Source organism: Schistocerca serialis, chromosome 4, assembly GCF_023864345.2.
Source record: "Schistocerca serialis cubense isolate TAMUIC-IGC-003099 chromosome 4, iqSchSeri2.2, whole genome shotgun sequence".
In the NCBI taxonomy this organism is placed as follows: Eukaryota; Metazoa; Arthropoda; class Insecta; order Orthoptera; family Acrididae; genus Schistocerca; species Schistocerca serialis.
The window spans coordinates 117,073,256-117,096,686 of NC_064641.1; the positions used below are offsets into that span (position 1 = coordinate 117,073,256).

The window sequence follows — 23,431 nt, forward strand, 5'->3', positions numbered from 1 at the left end:
TTAATTTTTTTACCAAATAGTTTCTTTAAAATCGTTTGAGAAGGTCTGCAAGGTGTGCGCCTCGATTCTGTCATCGTGGACAGGCCGAAAGGTTTCAGACACTATCGGCCTCCCATTCCAAACAAACGGATGAACTCGCCCATCCTTTTGGTCGAAAACTGGTAACTGCACATTGGGCACCGATTCTGTGCGGGCTATACTGTAGCGAATTTTAGATGGTTTTCAGTAGAAGACTGACTGACGAGGATGGCTTGTGGGTACTGGAGACAGGCTTATGGTAGCGCAACTTCAGCACCAGGCTAGCTAGAGCTACCACTGCTGGGAGGCCGACATGAGCTACTGACAACTTCCCAAACTATCTGCAGTGCAGCCACATGCAAGACTAACTCCCTGAATGTCGAAAATCCTACTGAAAAAAAATGGCACACCCTTGACTTGCATAGCCAAAGACTGCTGACCTGTGGTCACAAACATAGTACTAAGTGCAATACTAATAATATTTACTGCACATTTAGATTTTATATTGCGTAGACTATCATGCTGACAAAATAATGAGAACTTTATCGCCATGGACTCCACCATGTAGTATAATTTCCACAGCAGTTTCAACTTTGGTTCATTATTGAAGCTGCTCCTGCAAGCTTTTACCAGTACAGTGTACGTTACTGACATATGTACAAACCACGAATCCTCTTTCACGAGATTTTTTTTGTATCTGATACATACCATTGGTCTGTGGGAAGAATGCCGACGAGAGCTGCCGGCCGGTGTGGCCGAGCGGTTCTAGGCGCTACAGTCTGGAACCGCGCGACCGCTACGGTCGCAGGTTCGAATCCTGCGTCGGGCAAGGATGTGTGTGCTGTCCTTAGGTTAGTTAGGTTTAAGTAGTTCTAAGTTCTAGGGGACTGATGACCTCAGATGTTAAGTCCCATAGTGCTCAGAGCCATTTGAACCATTTTTTTGACGAGAGCCATTTAAACTCAGATCTTGTTTACTGAATTTACTAGTGTTGGAAACTTATGTATTTTAGACACCTTAACCACTTGTAAATGCCATATAAGTCGAAACTGCAGCAAACTAGCGAGCCCCCCCCCCCTCCCCTTGCTTCACATGGGTAGCACTAAGTACCTGAAGCCAGAGAGCTTCCTCACAAGGCAAGGCACTGTGAAGAATTGTTATTGAAGTTGAGAAAACAATATTAGGTATCTGAACATCAGGACAGCCATACACCGCCAAAAAAAACGCAACACCCTTATGGAGAAGGCCATTTTACTGAGATGTAATTTCAGAGATGGTTCATCATTGTAGGAGTGTATGATAACAAATTCGGACCAAATGAGACATGCATCGAGCGGTCTAAGGTGCTGCAGTCATGGACTATGCGGCTGGTCCCGGCAGAGGTTCGAGTCCTCCCTCGGGCATGGGTGTGTGTGTTTGTCCTTAGGATAACTTAGTGTGTAAGCTTAGGGACTGATGACCTTAGCAGTTAAGTCCCATAAGATTTCACACACATTTTTTTTTAGACACGCATATGTGTCCAAAGAGTCGTATCAATACACTGTGTGCCCCTTCTGGTGGCAATGCATACACGTATTTTCGCATCCAAACGATCATAAAGATTCCATATGGCACCTTGTAATAGGCTGTCCCAAGAATAATGTGCCTTTTGTTACAATAAGGCAGTGGCTATTCCCGACTCAGGAGTACATGCAAATTTCTACTTCATAATATCCCATATATAGTCAATTGGCAAAAGATCACGTTATGTTGCTGACCAGGGCTATTGTACCATGAAGAATACATAGCTCAGGGATAACATCCTGTGGAGTGTAGTGGGCATTGGTTTTGGTACTTTATCTTGCTGCAGTAATACCAAACGGAACTATGGGTTGTAGCTGATGGATCTCCACTCCAGGAAGCCTGGAACAGAACCTGCGTGTCGTGGCAGAATGCGCTCTGCAATAGGTAGCTTACCAGGCTTGCACTATACACATGTATGCTCATCATTTGCCTACTCTCATCCCTGGCGGCAACAGCGCACCATTCCACGAAGGTCCAGTCGGCTATTTCATGAAACCAGAGTAGCAATAATTGGCAGTGTCGTGGTGTCAGTGGTAGCCCAACCAGAGGCACACGTGATCTTTGTTCTGCTGCAAGCAGACTATTCACTGTGGTTCCTGATAACACAGCAGATCCAGCATTGTCCTGCTGGAAAAGCACTTTTCTTAGGGTAGGCTCGCTCCCTTTCTGCCTTCCTTATTCAACTCTCTGTGGTTTGTCAGTTCTACCTGTGGTGTCATGAACCACAAAGGGTTTGTGGTTGGCTCCAGGCACAGTCAGGCTGTGAGTGGGCACCTCTTCCTCGCTGGTGTGCTCTATCCAGTCGAACTGGCTGGATGTTCATCCAGGTGGATTAGCCCACAGACAAGCAACTGAAAAGTAACCTGCTTCAAGAATAGCCTGTAATTCCTAGAATATCTCGCCATTTCCGACACTTAGTTTAGATACATTATTCGTCAAGCGAGGACAAAGAAATTTGGGTACTGATATAGGAGTGCGGGTTAGCTACTACAAACAGCATAGTGAACGCATTATTGTGGCCAAGATAGACACAAAGCCAATGCCTACTACAGTAGTACAAGTTTATATGCCAACTAGCTCTGCAGATGATGAAGGAATTGATGAAATGTATGACGAGATAAAAGAAATTATTCAGGTAGTGAAGGGAGACGAAAATTTAATAGTCATGGGTGACTGGAATTCGTCAGTAGGAAAAGGGAGAGAAGGAAACATAGTAGGTGAATATGGATTGGGATGAAGAAATGAAAGAGGAAGCCGCCTTGTAGAATTTTGCACAGAGCATAACTTAATCATAGCTAACACTTGGTTCAAGAATCATGAAAGAAAGTTGTATACCTGGAAGAATCCTGGAGATGCTAAAAGGTATCAGATAGATTACATAATGGTAAGACAGAGATTTAGGAACCAGGTTTTAAATTGTAAGACATTTCCAGGGGCAGATGTGGATTCTGACCACAATCTATTGGTTATGAACTGCAGATTGAAACTGAAGAAACAGCAAAAAGGCGGGAATTTAAGGAGATGGGACCTGGATAAACTGAAAGAACCAGAGGTTTTACAGTGTTTCAGGGAGAGCATAAGGGAACAATTGACAGGAATGGGGGAAAGAAATACAGTAGAAGAAGAATGGGTAGCTCTGAGGGATGAAGTAGTGAAGGCAGCAGAGGATCAAGTAGGTAAAAAGACGAGGGCTAATAGAAATCCTTGGGTAACAGAAGAAATATTGAATTTAATTGATGAAAGGAGAAAATATAAAAATGCAGTAAATGAAGCAGGCAAAAAGGAATACAAACGTCTCAAAAATGAGATCGACAGGAAGTGCAAAATGGCTAAGCAGGGATGGCTAGAGGACAAATGTAAGGATGTAGAGGCTTATCTCACTAGGGGTAAGATAGATACTGCCTACAGGAAAATTAAAGAGACCTTTGGAGAGAAGAGAACCACTTGTATGAATATCAAGAGCTCAGATGGCAACCCAGTTCTAAGCAAAGAAGGGAAGGCAGAAAGGTGGAAGGAGTATATAGAGGGTTTATACAAGGGCGATGTACTTGAGGACAATATTATGGAAATGGAAGAGGATGTAGATGAAGATGAAATGGGAGATAAGATACTGCGTGAAGAGTTTGACAGAGCACTGAATGACCTGAGTCGAAACAAGGCCCCAGGAGTAGACACCATTCCATTAGAACTACTGATGGCCTTGGGAGAGCCAGTCATGACAAAACTCTACCATCTGGTGAGCAAGATGTATGAGACTGGCGAAATACCCACAGACTTCAAGAAGAATATAATAATTCCAATCCCAAAGAAAGCAGGTGTTGACAGATGTGAAAATTACCGAACTGTCAGTTTAATAAGTCACAGCTGCAAAATACTAACGCAAATTCTTTACAGACGAATGGAAAAACTGGTAGAAGCGGACCTCGGGGAAGATCAGTTTGGATTCCGTAGAAATGTTGGAACATGTGAGGCAATACTAACCTTACGACTTATCTTAGAAGAAAGATTAAGAAAAGGCAAACCTACGTTTCTAGCATTTGTAGACTTAGAGAAAGCTTTTGACAACGTTAACTGGAATACTCTCTTTCAAATTCTGAAGGTGGCAGGGGTAAAATACAGGGAGCGAAAGGCTATTTACAATTTGTACAGAAACCAGATGGCAGTTATAAGAGTCGAGGGGCATGAAAGGGAAACATTGGTTGGGAATGGAGTGAGACAGGGTTGTAGCCTCTCCCCGATGTTATTCAATCTGTATATTGAGCAAGCAGTAAAGGAAACAAAAGAAACATTCGGAGTAGGTATTAAAATCCATGGAGAATAAATAAAAGCTTTGAGGTTTGCCGATGACATTGTAATTCTGTCAGAGACAGCAAAGGACTTGGAAGAGCAGTTGAACGGAATGGACAGTGTCTTGAAAGGAGGATATAAGATGAACATCAACAAAAGCAAAACGAGGATAATGGAATGTAGTCAAATTAAATCGGGTGATGCTGAGGGGATTAAATTAGGAAATGAGACACTTAAAGTAGTAAAAGAGTTTTGCTATTTAGGGAGTAAAATAACTGATGTTGGTCGAAGTAGAGAGGATATAAAATGCAGACTGGCAATGGCAAGGAAATCGTTTCTGAAGAAGAGAAATTGGTTAACATCGAGTATAGATTTAAGTGTCAGGAAGTCGTTTCTGAAAGTATTTGTATGGAGTGTAGCCATGTATGGAAGTGAAACATGGACGATAACCTGTTTGGACAAGAAGAGAATAGAAGCTTTCGAAATGTGGTGCTACAGAAGAATGCTGAAGATAAGGTGGGTAGATCACATAACTAATGAGGAGGTATTGAATAGGATTGGGGAGAACAGAAGTTTGTGGCACAACTTGACAAGAAGAAGGGATCGGTTGGTATGACATGTTTTGAGGCATCAAGGGATAACATATTTAGCATTGGAGGGCAGCGTGGAGGGTAAAAATCGTAGAGGGAGACCAAGAGATCAATACACTAAGCAGATTCAGAAGGATGTAGGTTGCAGTAGGTACTGGGAGATGAAGAAGCTTGCACAGGATAGAGTAGCATGGAGAGCTGCATCAAACCAGTCTCAGGACTGAAGACCACAACAACAACATAGGCTATGCTAAAATATAATCACTTTTACTACACTGTTGCTTGGGAGGAAGGTTTGTGGCCCATCATGTCGCAGACCTCCCCTGCCCTCTTGCATACACACCTGGCATGAAACATTATCAAGTATACGATCATATGTGGTATCAAGGGAAATTTGTGACTGGAAGTAGCATCAAGTGTGCCTCAGGGAAGTGTGCTAGAACCCTTGCTGTTCGTGTTGTATGTCAATGACCTAGTAGACAATACTAACAGAAAATGCAAGCTTTTTGTAGATGATTTAGTTCTCTATGATTAAGTACTGTTGAAAAAAGCTGCTGAAACATTTGTTCAGATCTTTATAAGATTTGAAAGTAGTGAAAAGATTAGAAACTTGCTTTAATTCTTCAAAAATGTAAACTGTCTACGTCACAAAACGAAAAAAACTGAACCATCCTATTGCTACGCCATTACTTAATGGCAAAAGCAATCAGACAACTCATAAAAATACATCATAATGACAACTTGTGAGGATATGAAATGTAGTAATTACATCAACCCAGACAGAGGTCAGAGACGGCAGACTTTCATTCTATGGTGTATACATGCAGACTGATGCGCCAAATGAAAATTTGTACCACGGCTGGGATTCAAACATGGGTCTTCTCCTCACTAGGTAGACGTGCCAGGCTCTACACTACCCTGACACAGTGGCTCTGCACAACTGCAAGTAGTATCCTAGCATGCCTTCCTCCTCAGTACAAATTCCCATGGATGCATCAGCCCACTTGGCATTCCCCCTAAACCCGAACAGCATTGCAGAGCCTTTCCAACTGCTTTGATTAAAGCACCTATGCCTGGGTTTCTGGCAGAATTCCCTGTTTCGTTCGTTGCTGAGGTGCTATTCCAATACAGCAGGAGAGCCTCTGCAGTGCCGTTCAGTTTAGGTGGTGGTGGTGGTGGTTAGTGTTTAACGTCCCGTCGACAACGAGGTCATTAGAGACGGAGCGCAAGCTCGGGTTAGGGAAGGATTGGGAAGGAAATCGGCCGTGCCCTTTCAAAGGAACCATCGCGGCATTTGCCTGAAACGATTTAGGGAAATCACGGAAAACCTAAATCAGTTCAGTTTAGGGGAAATACCAAATGGGCTGATGTGTGAATGGGAATTTGGATTGAGAAAGGACTCATGCCAGGGCAGTGTGAGGAGTTATGCAAAGCCACTGTGACAGGGTGGTGTAGTGTCTAGCACGTCTACCTAGAGAGCAGGAAACCCAGCTTTGAATCCCAGCCTTGGTACAAATTTTCATTTGTCGCTTCAGCTCCAGTGTTTGGGACCTGTGCAAAGTAGGACTAACAGAGGATATTGAGTGAATACAGAAAAGGGCAGCACAAATGTTCACGGTTTTTTTTTGCGACACGGAAGAGTGCCACAGCGATATAGAAGCTGAACTAAAAAAATGGTTCAAATGGCTCTGAGCACTATGGGGCTTAACATCTCAGGTTATTAGTCCCCTAGAATTAAGAACTACTTAAACCTAACTAACCTAAGGACCTCACACACATCCATGCCCGAGGCAGGATTCGAACCTGCGACCGTAGCGGTCGCGCGGTTCCAGACTGAAGCGCCTAGAACCGCTCGGCCACAAAATCTGAACTGGGAGATGCTTGTATGTAAGTACTAACTATCACGTGAAAACCTACTAACAAAGTTTCAGAAAGGAGCGCTCTTTGATTAATTTTGTGACTGACAGACGTGTGTGGTGGGAAGCAGATTTGCTGGCTCATACACAACGTGCCATATGCTCATTCAGCAAGGCTGTAAGCAGGGTATACCATGGCGTGCCAAACCACACACAAGACCGATGTGCAGGCCACGTGCAGATAGATGCTTAGCCTGTCTAGGCTATGCTCTCTCCTTCTCGGAAGTACCAGGCACAGTGTGAGATATCATTTAGCACTGCAGTGCACCATGTTTTGGTCAGCATGACTTTCTCAGTTTGGCAGAATTGCTGTGTTAGCGATGTTTATCCTTCGCTATTTGTTCGTGGTATAAGCAAAGTTCAGATGTGCAGTGGCTGTTTGCCCAAAAAGAAGCAGGTAGTGATCAGTCGTTACAAGCGTTCAAAATGAATGGAAATGACAGGAAGAAGGATGAGAATTCTCAATAAATATTATGCAGCCGTATAATAGACAGGTACCTCAGATTTGCTATGGAACTATATTGCAACACCCTGTGGAAAGAATTTGAAGATTTAATTGACGATGAAAGAGTAAAAGATTGCACTGATCAACAGACAAGTTTCATTGTTCTGTACATCAGGAAGCACTCTGCACTAAATTTGCAGACATGGAGAACGTTTTGGAATTTTGTGGTATGTATAGTAAATTTTCTGAAGTTGCACAGGTTATAATACTGTAAGTTGCAACAGTTTTCGATGGAACTGTTTGAAGAGTATGGAGACTTTATATAATACCCCAAAGTACGTTGGTTAAGCCAAAGGACATACCTGAAACAATATTTCGATTTAAAACTCGCTATTGTTGAATCTTTGGAGGAAGGAGAGCAAGGACCAAAACTGGAATGAATTGCACACTGCCTACACTGTAGGGTAAAAAACAAATATTTCTGAGTTGATGGGAATGCATTAAAAAAGAAAATCGCATTATGTGACCAAATGCTGGCAAAAACGCCGTCCTATTCCCTAAACTCACTGGCATAAAAGAAAACATGGGTTTTGAAGAAGTCATTATGGCCTTGAAAGTATTACAAGGGTAGCTTTCTAAATGTTTTTAGCGCACTGCCAGTCTTACATCTGTCTTCGAGATCTCAGTTTCAGTTGACAGCGCCACTTTGCATGTGTGGATATAACTGGTTGATCTGCAGGGTAATTCCTCTTTAAAACGCAAGTTCTTTTACTTTAAAAAGTCCTTGAGGTCGTCATTATTTTCCTCAAGAAGAGTTTCCATGCCTCCATACTGAGGATGCAAATGTGATAAAATATTACGATCAACATACGAGCGGTGTTCCAACAGTTATGTAACACATTTTTTCTCGGCCAGTTTCCGTTGAAAAAATGTAGAATTTGTTGTGCAATGTGGTGGAACATACGTACTTCTACCCCTATAGTTTCATGAAGTCATGAGAAGTGGCAGCAGTATACACACCGTAGCCTTAAAAATGGCGTTTGTGATGGTGGTGCATTCCAAACAGAGAGCTGTAACTGAGTTTCTTTCGGCGGAAAACCAGATATTCATAGGCGCTTCCAGAATGTCTACAGACACTTCACAGTGAACAAAAGCTCATTGAGCCTTTGAGTAAGGCGTCTGCCATCATTGCAACAAGGTCACGCAAACCTATCTGATATCCCATGTCTTGATTTGATGCACACAGCTGTGTTACCCTCAGGAAACTGAAGAAACTGCTACAGCATGTTAGGCGGCACCCTAGAGGAGCTCACAAAAATTCATCTAATTGTTCTTCCTCATTCACAATACATCCCAGATCTCGCACCTTCTGCTTCCGTCTGTTTCGCCCAATAAAGAATGCACTCCATGGGAAGCAGTACATGGATGTTGGGAAGGTTATTGATGCAGCAAGACGTTGGTTATGACGTTGGATATTAGAATGGTACCATGTGGGCATACAACCCATCGCGATTAGGTGGCATAAAGGTGTCACATTGTACAGAGGCAAAATATTCTACCAAGAGTCAATCAATCACTGGGGATTATGTTGAAAAACTTGGTTTTGCAGCCAGAAGATTAGGGAATAATCTGAGGTACTGGAATCCCAAAGAAATACAACCTGGATTCAGGAAGCAGATGTGTTGCATTACTTCTTGAATGCCCCTCATATGTTCTGTGAAGAGTTTTTTTTTCGATTATAAAACTAAGTCACTATCATGTGGCAACCTGAGTGTAAAAATCTGTGAAATTGTCTGTGTCTGTCTGTATGCTGTTAATTTGTACCAGATAAAAATTATGTTATGCCTTCAGCGTGCTAAAAATAACTAAATAACGCTGAAAATTTGTTTCTCTTTTGTGATCTGTTGTTGAGCAGTATGAAATATAAAAAGTTACAATGAAATGAATACCACTGGCTGCATACAGGCGTTGATATAAGTCAACGGGGACAGTTGACAATGTGTGCCCCAACTGCGACTCGAACCCGGGCTCTCCTGCTTACATGGCAGACGCTCTATCCATCTGAGCCACCGAGGACACACAGAACAGTGCGACTGCAGGGACTTATCTCTGGCATGCCTCCCGTGAGACCCACATTCGCAACTTATTGTCCAGCACTATATTCATAGTGCCCCTGCCCATCGTACTCATTACTCGCGGTTTTACTGCCGATTCTCGTAAGAGTTCGGATACTGTTTGTGCATCTGCACAGAAGAAGATGGTCAAATGGCCGGTGAGCCTTAACTATATATATATATATATATATATATATATATATATATATATATATATATATATATATATGAAGATGGTATCTGTTCTTTCGGACAGATACGATCTTCATAAGGCTCACCGGCCATTTGACCGTCTTCTTCTGTGCAGATGCACAAACAGTGCCCGAACCTTTACGAGCATCGGCAGTAAAGCCACGAGTAATGAGTATGATGGGCAGGGGCACTATGAATATAGTGCTGGACAATACGTTGCGAATGTGGGTCTCACGGGAGGTGTGCCAGATATAGAAAGTCCGAAAGAACAGATACCATCTTCATATAAATATAAAAAGTCTCATACAGTGCGACTGCATTGCCACTTAATGCAGCACTTTCGCAGTTTCCTCCTCAACAGCGTCTGCACACTCACACAGTGTAGCACGGAAGTAGAGGCAGTGTGCAGCCAGGTAGAGAACTGTGCCACTCATGTGAGGGCATGGCTCAGATGTCAAATTCTCTGCCATCCCTGTACGCTGATTGTGCCTGTAGAACAGACATCACAGGAAGCGCATGGACTCCAAGGAAGAACTGGGAATAGCTAACACCCAGTCCCTACCACTGGGCGTGTTGAAACGCCAATGGTAAACCTATTTTAATCAAAGTATAAGCGAGGAATCAAGGTACCACAACCATAGGTGGAAGCACAAGCGGCCAAAGACTCTACTAGCTAGGGCATAGCCACCTATGGTGAACTAACATACACAAACAACCGACAAACGTCGGCAAGCCCCTGCATATCAGCAACACTGACGTAATTATCAGCTACTATTATAGCCGACCAATAGGCCACAGCAGGGACAACGACGAGTTCGCCCACTGACGCACAAACAATTCGCCATCACCCTACACTGTGCATCCGACATATGACCTACCGGACACAAAAACGATGATAAACCTATCTGTTGCAGGTTGCTGACGCTGAACGAGAGCTCTACACCTGCACCCACCCAGCGGCAGCCCCTGAGCAACACCACCGCACAACGTCAAAGGGTATCGACATGCATGATACCCACTACTAACAAAGGCTATCCTTGCACGAGCTATCGTAGGCAGCAAGACATCCGCTACTGGTCTTACCACCCGACCTAACTATCGCAGAGGTGTTTTTCCCTTGGCTCTTGCCTTGGCACTTTTTTTCCTCTGCCCTTCAAACCGCTACCCTTCGTTCGACGTCGACCCAATTTATCTCCAGGTGAGCGCGTATTAATGGTTAACCTTAACCAGACGTACGTAAACATCGCAGTACCCACATCCTGCGACACCTCACTTTAGTGAATACTAACCCTTATGCAGAGATGGCAGTAGACCTATTGAGTTGGCCATCATATCGGTGCGGGCGTGGAGGGGCTCCACCTCTATTTTTAAAAAAAGGAATCAAGGATAAAAAATAGTTCAAATGGCTCTAAGCACTATGGGAATTAACATCTGAGGTCATCAGTCACCTAGACTTAGAACTACGTAAACCTAACTAACCGAAAGACATCACACACATCCATGCCCAAGGCAGGATTCAAACCTGTGACCGTAGCAGCAGTGCGGTTTCGGACTGAAGCGCCTAGAACCGATCGACTACAGCGGCCGGCAATCAAAGAGATACTACAACCTCCTATACATCACACCTGTAGGGGCCACAAAGCAAGAGTAGTGTAACTGGAGCCGGCATGCAGGCATTTATAAATTCTTCTTGTGCTCCATATGTGAATGGAATGGGAAGAGACCTAATAACTAGTTCAGTGGGAAGTAGCCTGTGCCTTGCACTTTGCCGGCTGCTGTGGCCGAGCGTTTCTAGGTGCTTCAGTCCGCAACCGTGCTGCTGCAACAGTCGCAGGTTCGAATCCTGCCTCGGGCATGTATGTGTGTGATGTCCTTAGGTTAGTTAGGTTTAAGTAGTTCTAGGTCTAGGCGACAGATGACCTCATATGTTAATTCCCATAGTGCTTAGGGCCATTTCAACCATTTGTAATGGTTCTTAGAGCACAGATACACAGGCTGTTACAAAAAGGTACGGCCAAACTTTCAGGAAACATTCCTCACACACAAAGAAATAAAATATGTTATGTGGACATGTGTCCACAAACGCTTACTTTCCATGTAAGAGCTCATTTTATTACTTCTCTTCAAATCACATTAAACATGGAATGGAAACACACAGCAACAGAATGTACCAGCGTGACTTCAAACACTTTGTTACAGGAAATGTTCAAAATGTCCTCCGTTAGTGATGATACATGCATCCACCCTCCGTCACATGGAATCCCTGATGCGCTGATGCAGCCCTGGAGAATGGCGTATTGTATCACAGCTGTCCACAATACGAGCACGAAGAGTCTCTACATTTGGTACCGGGGTAGCGTAGACAAGAGCTTTCAAATGGCCCCATAAACGAAAGTCAAGAGGGTTGAGGTCAGGAGAGCGTGGAGGCCATGGAATTGGTCCGCCTCTACCAATCCATCTGTCACCGAATCTGTTGTTGAGAAGCGTACAAACACTTCAACTGAAACGTGCAGGAGCTCCATCGTGCATGAACCACATGTTGTGTCGTACTTGTAAAGGCACGTGTTCTAGCAGCACAGGTAGAGTACCCCGTATGAAATGATGACAACGTGCTCCATTGAGCATAGGTGGGGCCCAATCAAGACATCACCAACAATGCCTGCCCAAACGTTCACAGAAAATCTGTGTTGATGACGTGATTGCACAATTGCGTGCGGATTCTCGTCAGCCCACACGTGTTGACTGTGAAAATTTACAATTTGATCACGTTGGAATGAAGCCTCATCTGTAAAGAGAACATTTGTGCTGAAATGAGGATTGACACATTGTTGGATGAACCATTCGCAGAAGTGTACCTGTGGAGGCCAATCAGCTGCTCATAGTGCCTGCATATGCTGTACATGGTACGGAAACAACTGGTTCTCCCGTAGCACTCTCCATACAGTGACATGGTCGACGTTACCTTGTACAGCAGCAACTTCTCTGACGCTGACATTAGGGTTATCGTCAACTACACGAAGAATTGCCTCGTCCATTGCAGGTGTCCTCGTCGTTCTAGGTCTTCCCCAGTCTCGAGTCATAGGCTGGAATGTTCCGTGCTCCCTAAGACGCCGATCAATTGCTTCGAACGTCTTCCTGTCGGGACACCTTCATTCTTGAAATCTGTACTGATGTGCTTGATGCTAGTGCTGTAGAGCAATGAGTCGCATGTCAACACAAGCACCGTAGTCAACATTACCTTCCTTCAATTGGGCCAACTGGCGGTGAATCGAGGAAGTACAGTACATACTGACGAAACTAAAATGAGCTCTAACATGGAAATTAAGCGTTTCCGGACACATGTCCACATAACATCTTTTCTTTATTTGTGTGTGAGGAATGTTTCCTGAAAGTTTGGCCGTACCTTTTTGTAACACCCTGTAGATGTTGGAGTGTAGGCCTTGAGTATATGCATTTGATTTGTCAACGTGAGTGAGCGACTTTCAGGATTGCCCTCAGTTCGAGTGAGGTACTGACCTGTGCCAGCACGACTACGCGGCAGAGGAAGGCGCCAAAGACCCAGCGGCCCATGAAGGTGTAGAGCGGCGTGAAGGGCACGCACAGCAGGCACAGCATGAGGTCGCTGAGCGCGAGGTTGCCGATGAACAGGTTGGTGAGGGTGTGGGCGGGCCGCGCGCGCGCCACCACCACCAGCACCAGCAGGTTGCCCGTCACCCCCACGACGAAGATGGCGCCGTAGAGCAGGCCGAGCAGCGCCTGCACCCAGGCCAGCTGCACCGGGTCCTCCTCGTTCACCCACAGTGTGCCGTTGTACTCCAGCACGTCCGCCAGCTCGAAGGGCGCCTCCATGATCTCCCACACCCACAGCTCACTCACTCCCGTCACGAACGCACGATGCACGCTCCCAGCTCAACTACTGACAGTATACGAGCCATCCTCGGATCACTGAGTGTCCCACATTTTCACCATCCAAAACAACACGCGAACACTTTTAGGACTCACATGGAAGCATCAGTGGATGAATTAAATTGGAGTGATGTGACACTACTGCCCTCCACTGCACACAACACTGCCTGTCAAACCACCGTATTTCCCACTGTCACGCTCTTAACTTCTCTTTGCAATTCAAAACTTTTGGCCTTTCATGAAAGTATCAGAGAATGGAATAAACTTGGGGTGAAAAGGACACTATTGGTCTATATATCGTCAGCCACAACCAAATACACACGACGTGCTGGCTGTCTGGTCACTGTGTGTTCTCAGTCTTCATGAGCTGAACACCTCTTTGCAAGTCATCGCGTTCGGGTCTGCACAATAGCGAAATGACAGTTCCTATTGTGCCACAACTAACAATGAAAGGAGCAAGACTGACGTAAGAAGGACACTACCGAGCAACGTACCCTTGCCACACACCACACAGTGGCTTCCTACAGACGTAAGAACCACAACTCTTTTCAGTGAAACAGAAAGACCTAGAAATCATTTCGGCTCGCTTAACCTGTAATCACAGCAACGCTGTGGCATACTTATCACGATCGTGGGTAGGGTACATTGCTGTTTCTTTCATGCTAAGTTACGCTAAGATGTCTTCACATTCAGAAAAAAATATGGGCTATTTTTGTTATTTCTTACTGTTCAGAAACACCTGAAAGAATCAAAACACTTTAGCTTCCGATTAGTAACTTCCATTCGTGCATTGTTTACTTTCCAAACAATGCTGCTACAATGCATATCCGTCCTGCGATTTTATTATCGGTGTACGCCATCGAAACATAGCTGGGCGTGCAGGTACTGAGCAAGAGAATCGAATCTGGTAGTGATACAGCAGAGCATCTGAAGAGCCCCTCAGCTATCAAACAATCAATGTTTACGTGCTCTATCTACTGCAGCACATCCCAGAAAACTTCCCCTTTCTGTTAGCGTTTCCTCCAAAAGAGACTTGGACCTTCACACGTATCAGTCTCACGCTAAGTATCACTATTCAGTGATCGCAAAAGATACGAACGTTTGAAGCCAAACAGTGCGATCGTAAACGCGACCGCGACGTTCCGCAGAGCGTGGCGCGCGCTCCGGCTTCGACCGCACCGACGCACGACTGGTCGTAGACTGAGCGTCGTTTCTCCCCCAGGCGTGGTCCACAGCCCTGTGCTCCGCGCATGCGCGGCAGCAGGACCGACCGCAGCGCTGCCGGCGTCGCGCGGAGACTGCCATCAACTACGGCGCCTCTAGATGCCGGAGGATGCTAAGTTCACCGGACTTGGATACGATGTGACGTCATTATGACGTATACACGCTACATCGAAAACGATAGAAACCGTATATCGACTATTCGACTTTTGTGAACTTTCGAGAGGTTGTGACAGGGTAGCGCTGTGCTCTGCACCATTCGTTGACATGTGTTTTGCGTTCCTTGCGTTTAAATCGTGTATTGTACTGTGTTTATGTCCTGTGCGTTGTTTTTCGTTTGCTCGCCTCTAATTATGTGTTCAGCATTCGAGAGACTAACGAGAGAAAATCTGAAAGAGTTCAGCATCGATGACGACAGGCAATTGCGTGGTTATTGTGAATCTCAAGCAGAAATTGATGTACTTCTGACCCAGCTGAAGTGCGTCGGTTATTTGTACTCGGAGAGAAGAAGCACTCAGCAGCCAAAATCTTTAGATGCGTCAAGACACTAATCTTTCGTTAAGATTACATTGAGAAATCCACTTCCCCTCGTATTTCATCTCCGGTCGACGATTTTTCTTCAGCAATGCCTCATATTTTTCTTTTTAAGTTCGAAATTCAATCATTCTACACACCAGTCATTACTGGACACTAAGGTACCTGTCTCTGCGGTCCGAGTGTAAAATTACTTGGAATTATGGTTGATAAAAGACTATCCTGGGATGGACATATAAATTACTTAGCAAACAAACTTGCACGAGTTCTCTTTCAGCTATATAAATTAAGAAAAAAAAGTCAGCAAGAGTATGCTGCTACAATCTAATATGTACTGACAAGACCAACTGTATGAAACCATACTAAAATATTGATAATAAATAAATATTATTTTCGGCGTAAGCGTTCAATACAACAATCACACAATCTAATCTGGTCAGGACACAAGAAGACTTCACTTTTTTACGAAACGTGTTGTCCGTGGTGTTTTCAAGGCCACGGTCAGGAATATTTCTATTAATATCCAGCTCTTTTATTTTTGCGAAATACATATACGCTGCCACACTGAGCTGTTATCGGAATTGCACGTGTCAAAACAAACCATTAGCTGACGACAGTTTAGAATCTCGAACGTTCGTAAAAGTCGATAGGTGTGTTAATCGACTAAAGCGTGTTACGTCATAATGACGTCACATCATATCCAGGTTGGGTGAACTTAGCATCCTCCCTAGATGCCTGGTAGCGAAATTCACTCTCCTCTCCTGTCGATGGATGCACTTCTTTACATATAAAAGGACACACACAAGATCGCGTGTACGGTGTTATCATTTGCACATTATCGAACTGCCTTTCCTGCTGCGCCAGTCATTCCTAATCTAGCGGTAATCACCCCGCGAGAAGTATACAGTGTCGCTGTAAATAGAAGTTGCCCTGAAAACGTTAGGAAGGTGTTCATAAAAACGTTCTAGCAAACATGGGCCCGCGTTTGTGAGATAATTTCGAATTTACGGACCACCACTGATTTCACCATTAAATAATGTTCTAGTTAATACAAACGTATTTAAAACGTAAACTTTTCGATTATGTTCCCACCTTATTCGGCTCAAAGTTAATAAAAGCCATTCAGCGCCAGCCTCTCAACAGGTACCACGAACAGCTCCAGAGTCATTCGTCATCTGGCTTTTGAGGAATAATTTATTCAGAGTGAGAACCACAGTAATGTATAGTCAGTTGTATGTAGTTTGCGTTCCATAATAAACAACAGATATCAGAATGAGCATTTTGTCTAAACTACGTCTTAAATATACAGAATCTGCGGCCTGAGAGGGACGTTGTGTAAACCACGAGAAAGATAGGTTAATATACAGCAAAGCTTTCCTGGTATATTTTCTTACGTAGTTTTGTAATACATTCTCTAAAGATTATTTAATAAATAATTAACAAAATGACAATTACATCATCTCTTAACCCTAGAACATTATAGAGGGTGGATGTTACATTGTTGCACACTATCGTAAATTTTACTACTCCATATTTTATTCTAAGGAACTGATAATTTACAGTTTATGGTATATCACATACAAAATAAGTACAAACTGTCCTACACTAACAGTACCAGATTAGTAAGAACTGCAAATTGGTACCAGTTGCAACTATAAATTTTACGAGGTTTTAGTAATGTAGGTTTAATGTGAGCCCCTCCTGGAGCTGAGAGTGACGTACATTAAACTTTCCGAGCGCTGAAAAGGAAACTAGTTCAGCTGTGGTTTAGTCGTTTCTCTAAATAATTTTTATAAAGTAACCTGCAGGATCATCACCACGATAATTAGCCTTTTGACATGCATAATTGTGTACTAGAGTTTTCATGTAATAAGGAATTGAGATACTCACATCGCAGTTGCTCCTATCAAGTCTTCTATTAACGTTAACTGAATTTTTCTTCGCTGCTCGGCGGAACATAATAGTACCATTAAATAGAAAAATACCTTCTAATATTGTGCAAAATTACGTTTATTTGGTTATGAACCGGATTTCGGCTTCTTATGCCATCTTTGGACGACAACTGAATGTCACAAACGCAGACAAAAATGACGTGCAACTTACACAGATATTATTTGTGCAGAAGATACGAAAATGACGTACAGTGTTTACATAGTAAAACATTGCACTTCCTATGCAAATACTCTACGTGATTTTTATATCTTCTTACAGGTCAAATTTTATTTTCCAGGACGTTAAATTTTTAAAAAATACGCTGTAACACGTTTTTTATTTCTAACTGAGAAGCCAAATACAAATTATCGGAGTTTTAAAAATGCTTCAGTGATGAAATATTTCAATAAAAACGTTCATACCGTATTTCGCCCCTTTAGTGGTTGAATTTCCAAAACACTGATACACATTTTTTTTATTTCTAACCGAGAAGCCAAACACCAATTTTCGTAGTATAGCTCTATTACTACTTTAATGTTGTTGTTGTTGTGGTCTTCAGTCCTGATACTGCTTTGATGCAGCTCTCCACTCTACTCTATCCTGTGCAAGCTTCTTCATCTCCCAGTACCTACTGCAACCTACATCCTTCTGAATCTGCTTAGTGTATTCATCTCTTGGTCTCCCTCTACGATTTTTACCCTCCACGCTGCCCTCCAATACTAAATTGGTGATCCCTTGATGCCTCAGAACATGTCCTACCAACCGATCCCTTCTTCTAGTCAAGTTGTGCCACAAACTTCTCTTCTCCCCAATCCTCTGCAACACCTCTTCATTAGTTATGTGATCTACCCATCTAATCTTCAGCATTCTTCTGTAGCACCACATTTCGAAAGCTTCTATTCTCTTCTTGACTAAACTATTTATCGTCCATGTTTCACTTCCATACATGGCTACACTCCACACAAATACTTTCAGAAACGACTTCCTGACACTTAAATCTATACTCGATGTTAACAAATTTCTCTTCTTCAGAAACGCTTTCCTTCCCATTGCCAGTCTACATTTTATATCCTCTCTACTTCGACCATCATCAGTCATTTTTCTCCCCAAATAGCAAAACTCCTTTACTACTTTAAGTGTCTCATTTCCTAATCTAATACCCTCAGCATCATCCGACTTAATTCGACTACATTGCATTATCCTCGTTTTGCTTTTGTTGATGTTCATCTTATATCCTCCTTTCAAGACACTATCCATTCCATTCAACTGCTCTTCCAAGTCCTTTGCTGTCTCTGACAGAATTACAATGTCATCGGCGAACCTCAAAGTTTTTATTTATTCTCCATGGATTTTAATACCTACTCCGAATTTTTCTTTTGTTTCCTTCACTGCTTGCTCAATATACAGATTGAATAACATCGGGGAGAGGCTACAACCCTGTCTCACTCCCTTCCCAACCACTGCTTCCCTTTCATGCCCCTCAACTCTTATAACTGCCATTTGGTTCCTATACAAATTGTAAATAGCCTTTCGCTCCCTATATTTTACCCCCGTCACCTTCAGAATTTGAAAGAGAGTATTCCAGTCAGCATTGTCAAAAGCTTTCTCTAAGTCTACAAATGCTAGAACCATAGGTTTGCCTTTCCTTTATCTAGCTTCTAAGATAAGTCGTCAGGTCAGTATTGCCTCACGTGTTCCAACATTTCTACGGAATCCAAACTGATCTTCCCCGAGGTCGGCTTCTACCAGTTTTTCCATTCTTCTGTAAATAATTTGTGTTAGTATTTTGCAGCTATGACTTATTAAACTGATAGTTCAGTAATTTTCACATCTGTCAACACCTGCTTTCTTTAGGATTGGAATTATTGTGTTCTTCTTGAAGTCTGAGGGTATTTCGCCTGTCTCATACATCTTACTCACCAGATGGTAGAGTTTTGTCAGGAGTGGCTCTCCCAAGGCCGTCAGTAGTTCTAATGGAATGTTGTCTACTCCCGGGGCCTTGTTTCGACTCAGGTCTTTCAGTGCTCTGTCAAACTCTTCACGCAGTATCATATCTCCCATTTCATCTTCATCTACATCCTCTTCCATTTCCATAATATTGTCCTCAAGTACATCGCCCTTGTATAGACCCTCTATATACTCCTTCCACCTTTCTGCTTTCCCTTCTTTGCTTAGAACTGGGTTTCCATTTGAGCTCTTAATATTCATACAAGTGGTTCTCTTTTCTCCAAAGGTCTCTTTAATTTTCCTGTAGGCAGTATCTATCTTACCCCTAGTGAGATAAGCCTCTACATCCTTACATTTATCCTCTAGCCATCCCTGCTTAGTCATTTTGCACTTCTTGTCAATCTCATTTTTGAGGCGTTTGTATTCCTTTTTGCCTGCTTCATTTACTGCATTTTTATATTTTCTCCTTTCATCAATTAAATTCAATATTTCTTCTGTTACCCAAGGATTTCTACTAGCCCTCGTCTTTTTACCTACTTGATCCTCTGTTCCCTGCACTACTTCATCCCTCAAAGCTACCCATTCTTCTTTGCTGTATTTCTTTCCCCCATTCCTGTCAATTGTTCCCTTACGCTCTCCCTGAAACTCTGTACAACCTCTGGTTCTTTCAGTTTATCCAGGTCCCATCTCCTGAAATTCCCACCTTTTTGCAGTTTCTTCAGTTTCAATCTACAGTTCATAACCAATAGATTGTGGTCAGAGTCCACATCTGCCCCTGGAAATGTCTTACAATTTAAAACCTGGTTCCTAAATCTCTGTCTTACCATTATATAATCTATCTGATACCTTTTAGTATCTCCAGGGGTTCTTCCATGTATACAACCTTCTCTCATGATGCTTGAACCAAGTGTTAGCTATGATTAAGTTATGCTCTGCGCAAAATTCTACTAGACGGCTTCGTCTTTCATTTCTTACCCCCAATCCATATTCACCTACTACGTTTCCATCTCTTCCTTTTCCTACTACCGAATTCCAGTCACACATGACTATTAAATTTTAGTCTCCCTTCACTATCTGAATAATTTCTTTTATTTCGTCATACATTTCTTCAATTTCCTCGTCATCTGCAGAGCTAGTTGGCATATAAACTTGTACTACTATAGTAGGCGTGGGCTTCGTGTCTATCTTGGCCACAATAATGCGTTCACTATGCTGTTTGCAGTTTAATAATGTTTAATAATGTTGTTTTTAAAGGCTTTCACCCACTATAGCACCTCCTTAGCCGCTGAATTTGCAGAAATGCTGACGCAATTTTTTTTCTTCTGATCGAGAAACGGAATACCAGTTTTCATAGTTCTAGCTTCAAACTGCCTTAATTGCGACATATCCTCAAAAAGCCCTTTATCTCCTACTTCGTCTCCTTAGGGGTGGAATTACGAACAATCCCCTAGTAAGCGATGTGTACAGTACAAGATCAACACCCTCTGCAGATTTCAAGTTTCTATCGTTCGAGGTTTGGGATTGGTGGTGAAGAGTCAGTTAATTAGTCAGGCCCTATTTCACCCTCATTGGGTCGAATTTTCCAAAAACACGTATTTTTTTAAATTTCTAACCGTGAAGTCAAATATCAATTTTCATAGCTGTAGGTTTAAAAATGTGCAAGTACTTCTTTAATAATGATTTATTTTTTAAAAAAGTTCACCCCCTACTTTACCTCAAAAATGCAGAAACACGTATTTCTTTTTTTCTGAGCGAGAAATCAAATATTAATTTTCGTAGTTGTAGCTTCAAAATTACCTTAACAGCGACATATTTTCAAAAACTTTTCATCCCCTATTTCACTCCCTTAAGGCTGAAATTTCGAAAAACTCTTTCTTAAACGATACCCACCGTATAAGGCCAACACCCTTTACGTATTTAAAATTTCTGTCCTTGGCGGTTTGTGCTGGGCGATGATGCATCAGCCGGGCAGGACATTTTCTGTTATAGAAAGAGATTATGCGCCAACCAGATACCTATAAGTGCAAATCAGTTCCATTAAGGAATACATCAAAGCTGCCTCCTAACGGAGCTGAAAACTATGATTTAAACTGCGCTAAATAAAATGCAGTTTTCATGGACCATCAAAGGTTCAATACCTCTAATTTGCTGGAATTTCTTCCACTCACGTCGTTCCAGTTAATACAGAAATCACTTTGAGTTTTTTAAGTTGGGGTACTTTGCGTAATACTGGTTAATCATTGTAAATGGAGTGAAAGGATTAGTAGGTATGAGCTGTCATAGAATTCTGCGGAATTCATGATTCCGTAACACTGAAGGATCCATACGAAGCACTCGATCTGACCGAATGATTCCAACTGAAGCTCTTTCTTTGTTTAAGCAAACGGAAATCACTCACTTCAAGTTGATCCTGACTTACCACGGGGTGTCCGGGTTAGAGGTATACAAAGGCATTTGTTCATGTTTCAGTACATATAATTTACCACAAGGTGTCCGGCTTAGATATGTGCAAAGGCATTTATTTATATTTCAATACCTATTAAGGTTTGTCTCTTACATTCGTCCAACGCTGTACACAGAAGCTCAATTTTGTTAATGCATGTTGATAACAGTTCTCGCCACAGTTCGTAAGCACGACAGGTTAATGATGCAACTTATGAAACTGAACTATTATACCAAGTTCTACTTAATATCTGTTATCCATTTCATACAAATTGCAATTATGTTAACAATAAATTATGAAATATGGCTGACAATTTTATTTTTCTTTGCTACTGTGACGAATGTGCACATTCACCATTACTCTTCATTGTAGTGATGGATGATATAATGAATACAGTAGCACAAATAATTGGTGAAAGGAAGATGAAAGCTATGGTGTTTGTAGATGGTTCAAATGGCTCTGAGCACTGTGGGACTTAACATTTGAGGTCATCAGTCCCTAGAACTTAGAACTACTTAAACCTAACTAACCTAAGGACATCACACACATCCATGCCCGAGGCAGGATTCGAACCTGCGACCGTAGCGATCGCGCGGTTCCAGACTGAAGCGCCTAGAACCGCTCGGCCACACCGGCCGGTTGTTTGCAGATGATCTGATGATTTGGGGCAATAAGGAGGAGGAAGTACAAGAGCAGTTGGACGTATGGGAACAAACAGTACAAGAATATCGGATGAAATTTAGTGTAAGTAAGAGTGAGGTGATTATCACAACAAGAAAGAAAGAGAGAGGAATAACTGGAATAACAATTGGTGGGGAATGATTGAGGAGAGTGGAGAGTTTCAATTACCTAGGAAGCCTGATACAGGAAGATGGAAAAAACGACAGAGAAATAAACGAGCGGGGGAGAAAAGCAGAAGCATTTCGGAAGAGTGTCAGAAGCCTGATATGGCGCAAGGATGTACCCCAAATCAGTAAAAAGGTTATATACCGGTCATACTATGTCCCAATCCTGACATATGCATCAGAAACCTGGGTTATGAAAGGAAGAGAGGAAAGCAAAATACAAGCTAGTGAGATGAAATTCTTGAGAAACAGTATTAGAGTGACAAAGATAGACAGGTTAAGAAATGAGAGGATCAGAGAGTTAATGAAGGTGAAACCATTACAGGAGCAGATAGAGAAATCAAGGCTGAAATGGTATGGACATGTTAAGAGAATGGAGGGGAAGAGGATACCCAGGAGGATACACGAGATGAAACTGGAAAGAAAGAGACGGAGAAGAAGACTGAGAGACAGATAGCTGAAAGGAGTAGAGCAATGCGTCCAGAAGAAAGGAGAAGACTGGACCAATGTGAAGTCGGAGAGATGGGACAAGACAGAAGACGATGGAAAGGCCTATATTCCATACAGACCCGGCCAGAGGCTGGAAACAGTCCAAGAAGATGATGATGATAATGATGATTATGACTGTGACGAATGTGTTAAAAGTACTGACTGCAATTTTCCTCAGGGATATAATACAGAGTTGAAAAGGTATTTAAACAAGTTTCATTTCATAAACGGTGCAGTTCCAAGAGTGAAATATATACAAGATATCTGTAGGGCCTTCGCACATTTGGTTCGTGGTGTTGCTGACGAATCTGCATCGCAGTCTTACACGCAAACCTCAAGATGTCAGACACTCAGATCGGTACCAAACGTTGTGTGTCGACAAAGTATCAACCAAACCAAAGATCTAGTTCGTGCTTTATGCTGTCGTCCAGTAGAGCATGTATAAGTGGTAATTACACTACTGGCCATTAAAATTGCTACACCACGAAG

The 23,431-nt window shown here is 42.7% G+C and overlaps 1 protein-coding gene across 1 annotated transcript in view; it reads right to left on the reverse strand.

Moving 5' to 3' along the window:
* LOC126474303 (prolactin-releasing peptide receptor-like) overlaps positions 1 to 14,713 on the reverse strand; it is a 161,999-nt gene extending 147,286 nt beyond the window's left edge. The window contains exon 1 of the mRNA XM_050101769.1: positions 13,142 to 14,713. Within this exon, the coding sequence (XP_049957726.1) occupies positions 13,142 to 13,474 (333 nt within the window). The 5' untranslated portion in view covers positions 13,475 to 14,713. The remainder of the gene's footprint in view (positions 1 to 13,141) is intronic.
* Between the last annotated feature and the right edge of the window lie 8,718 nt (positions 14,714 to 23,431).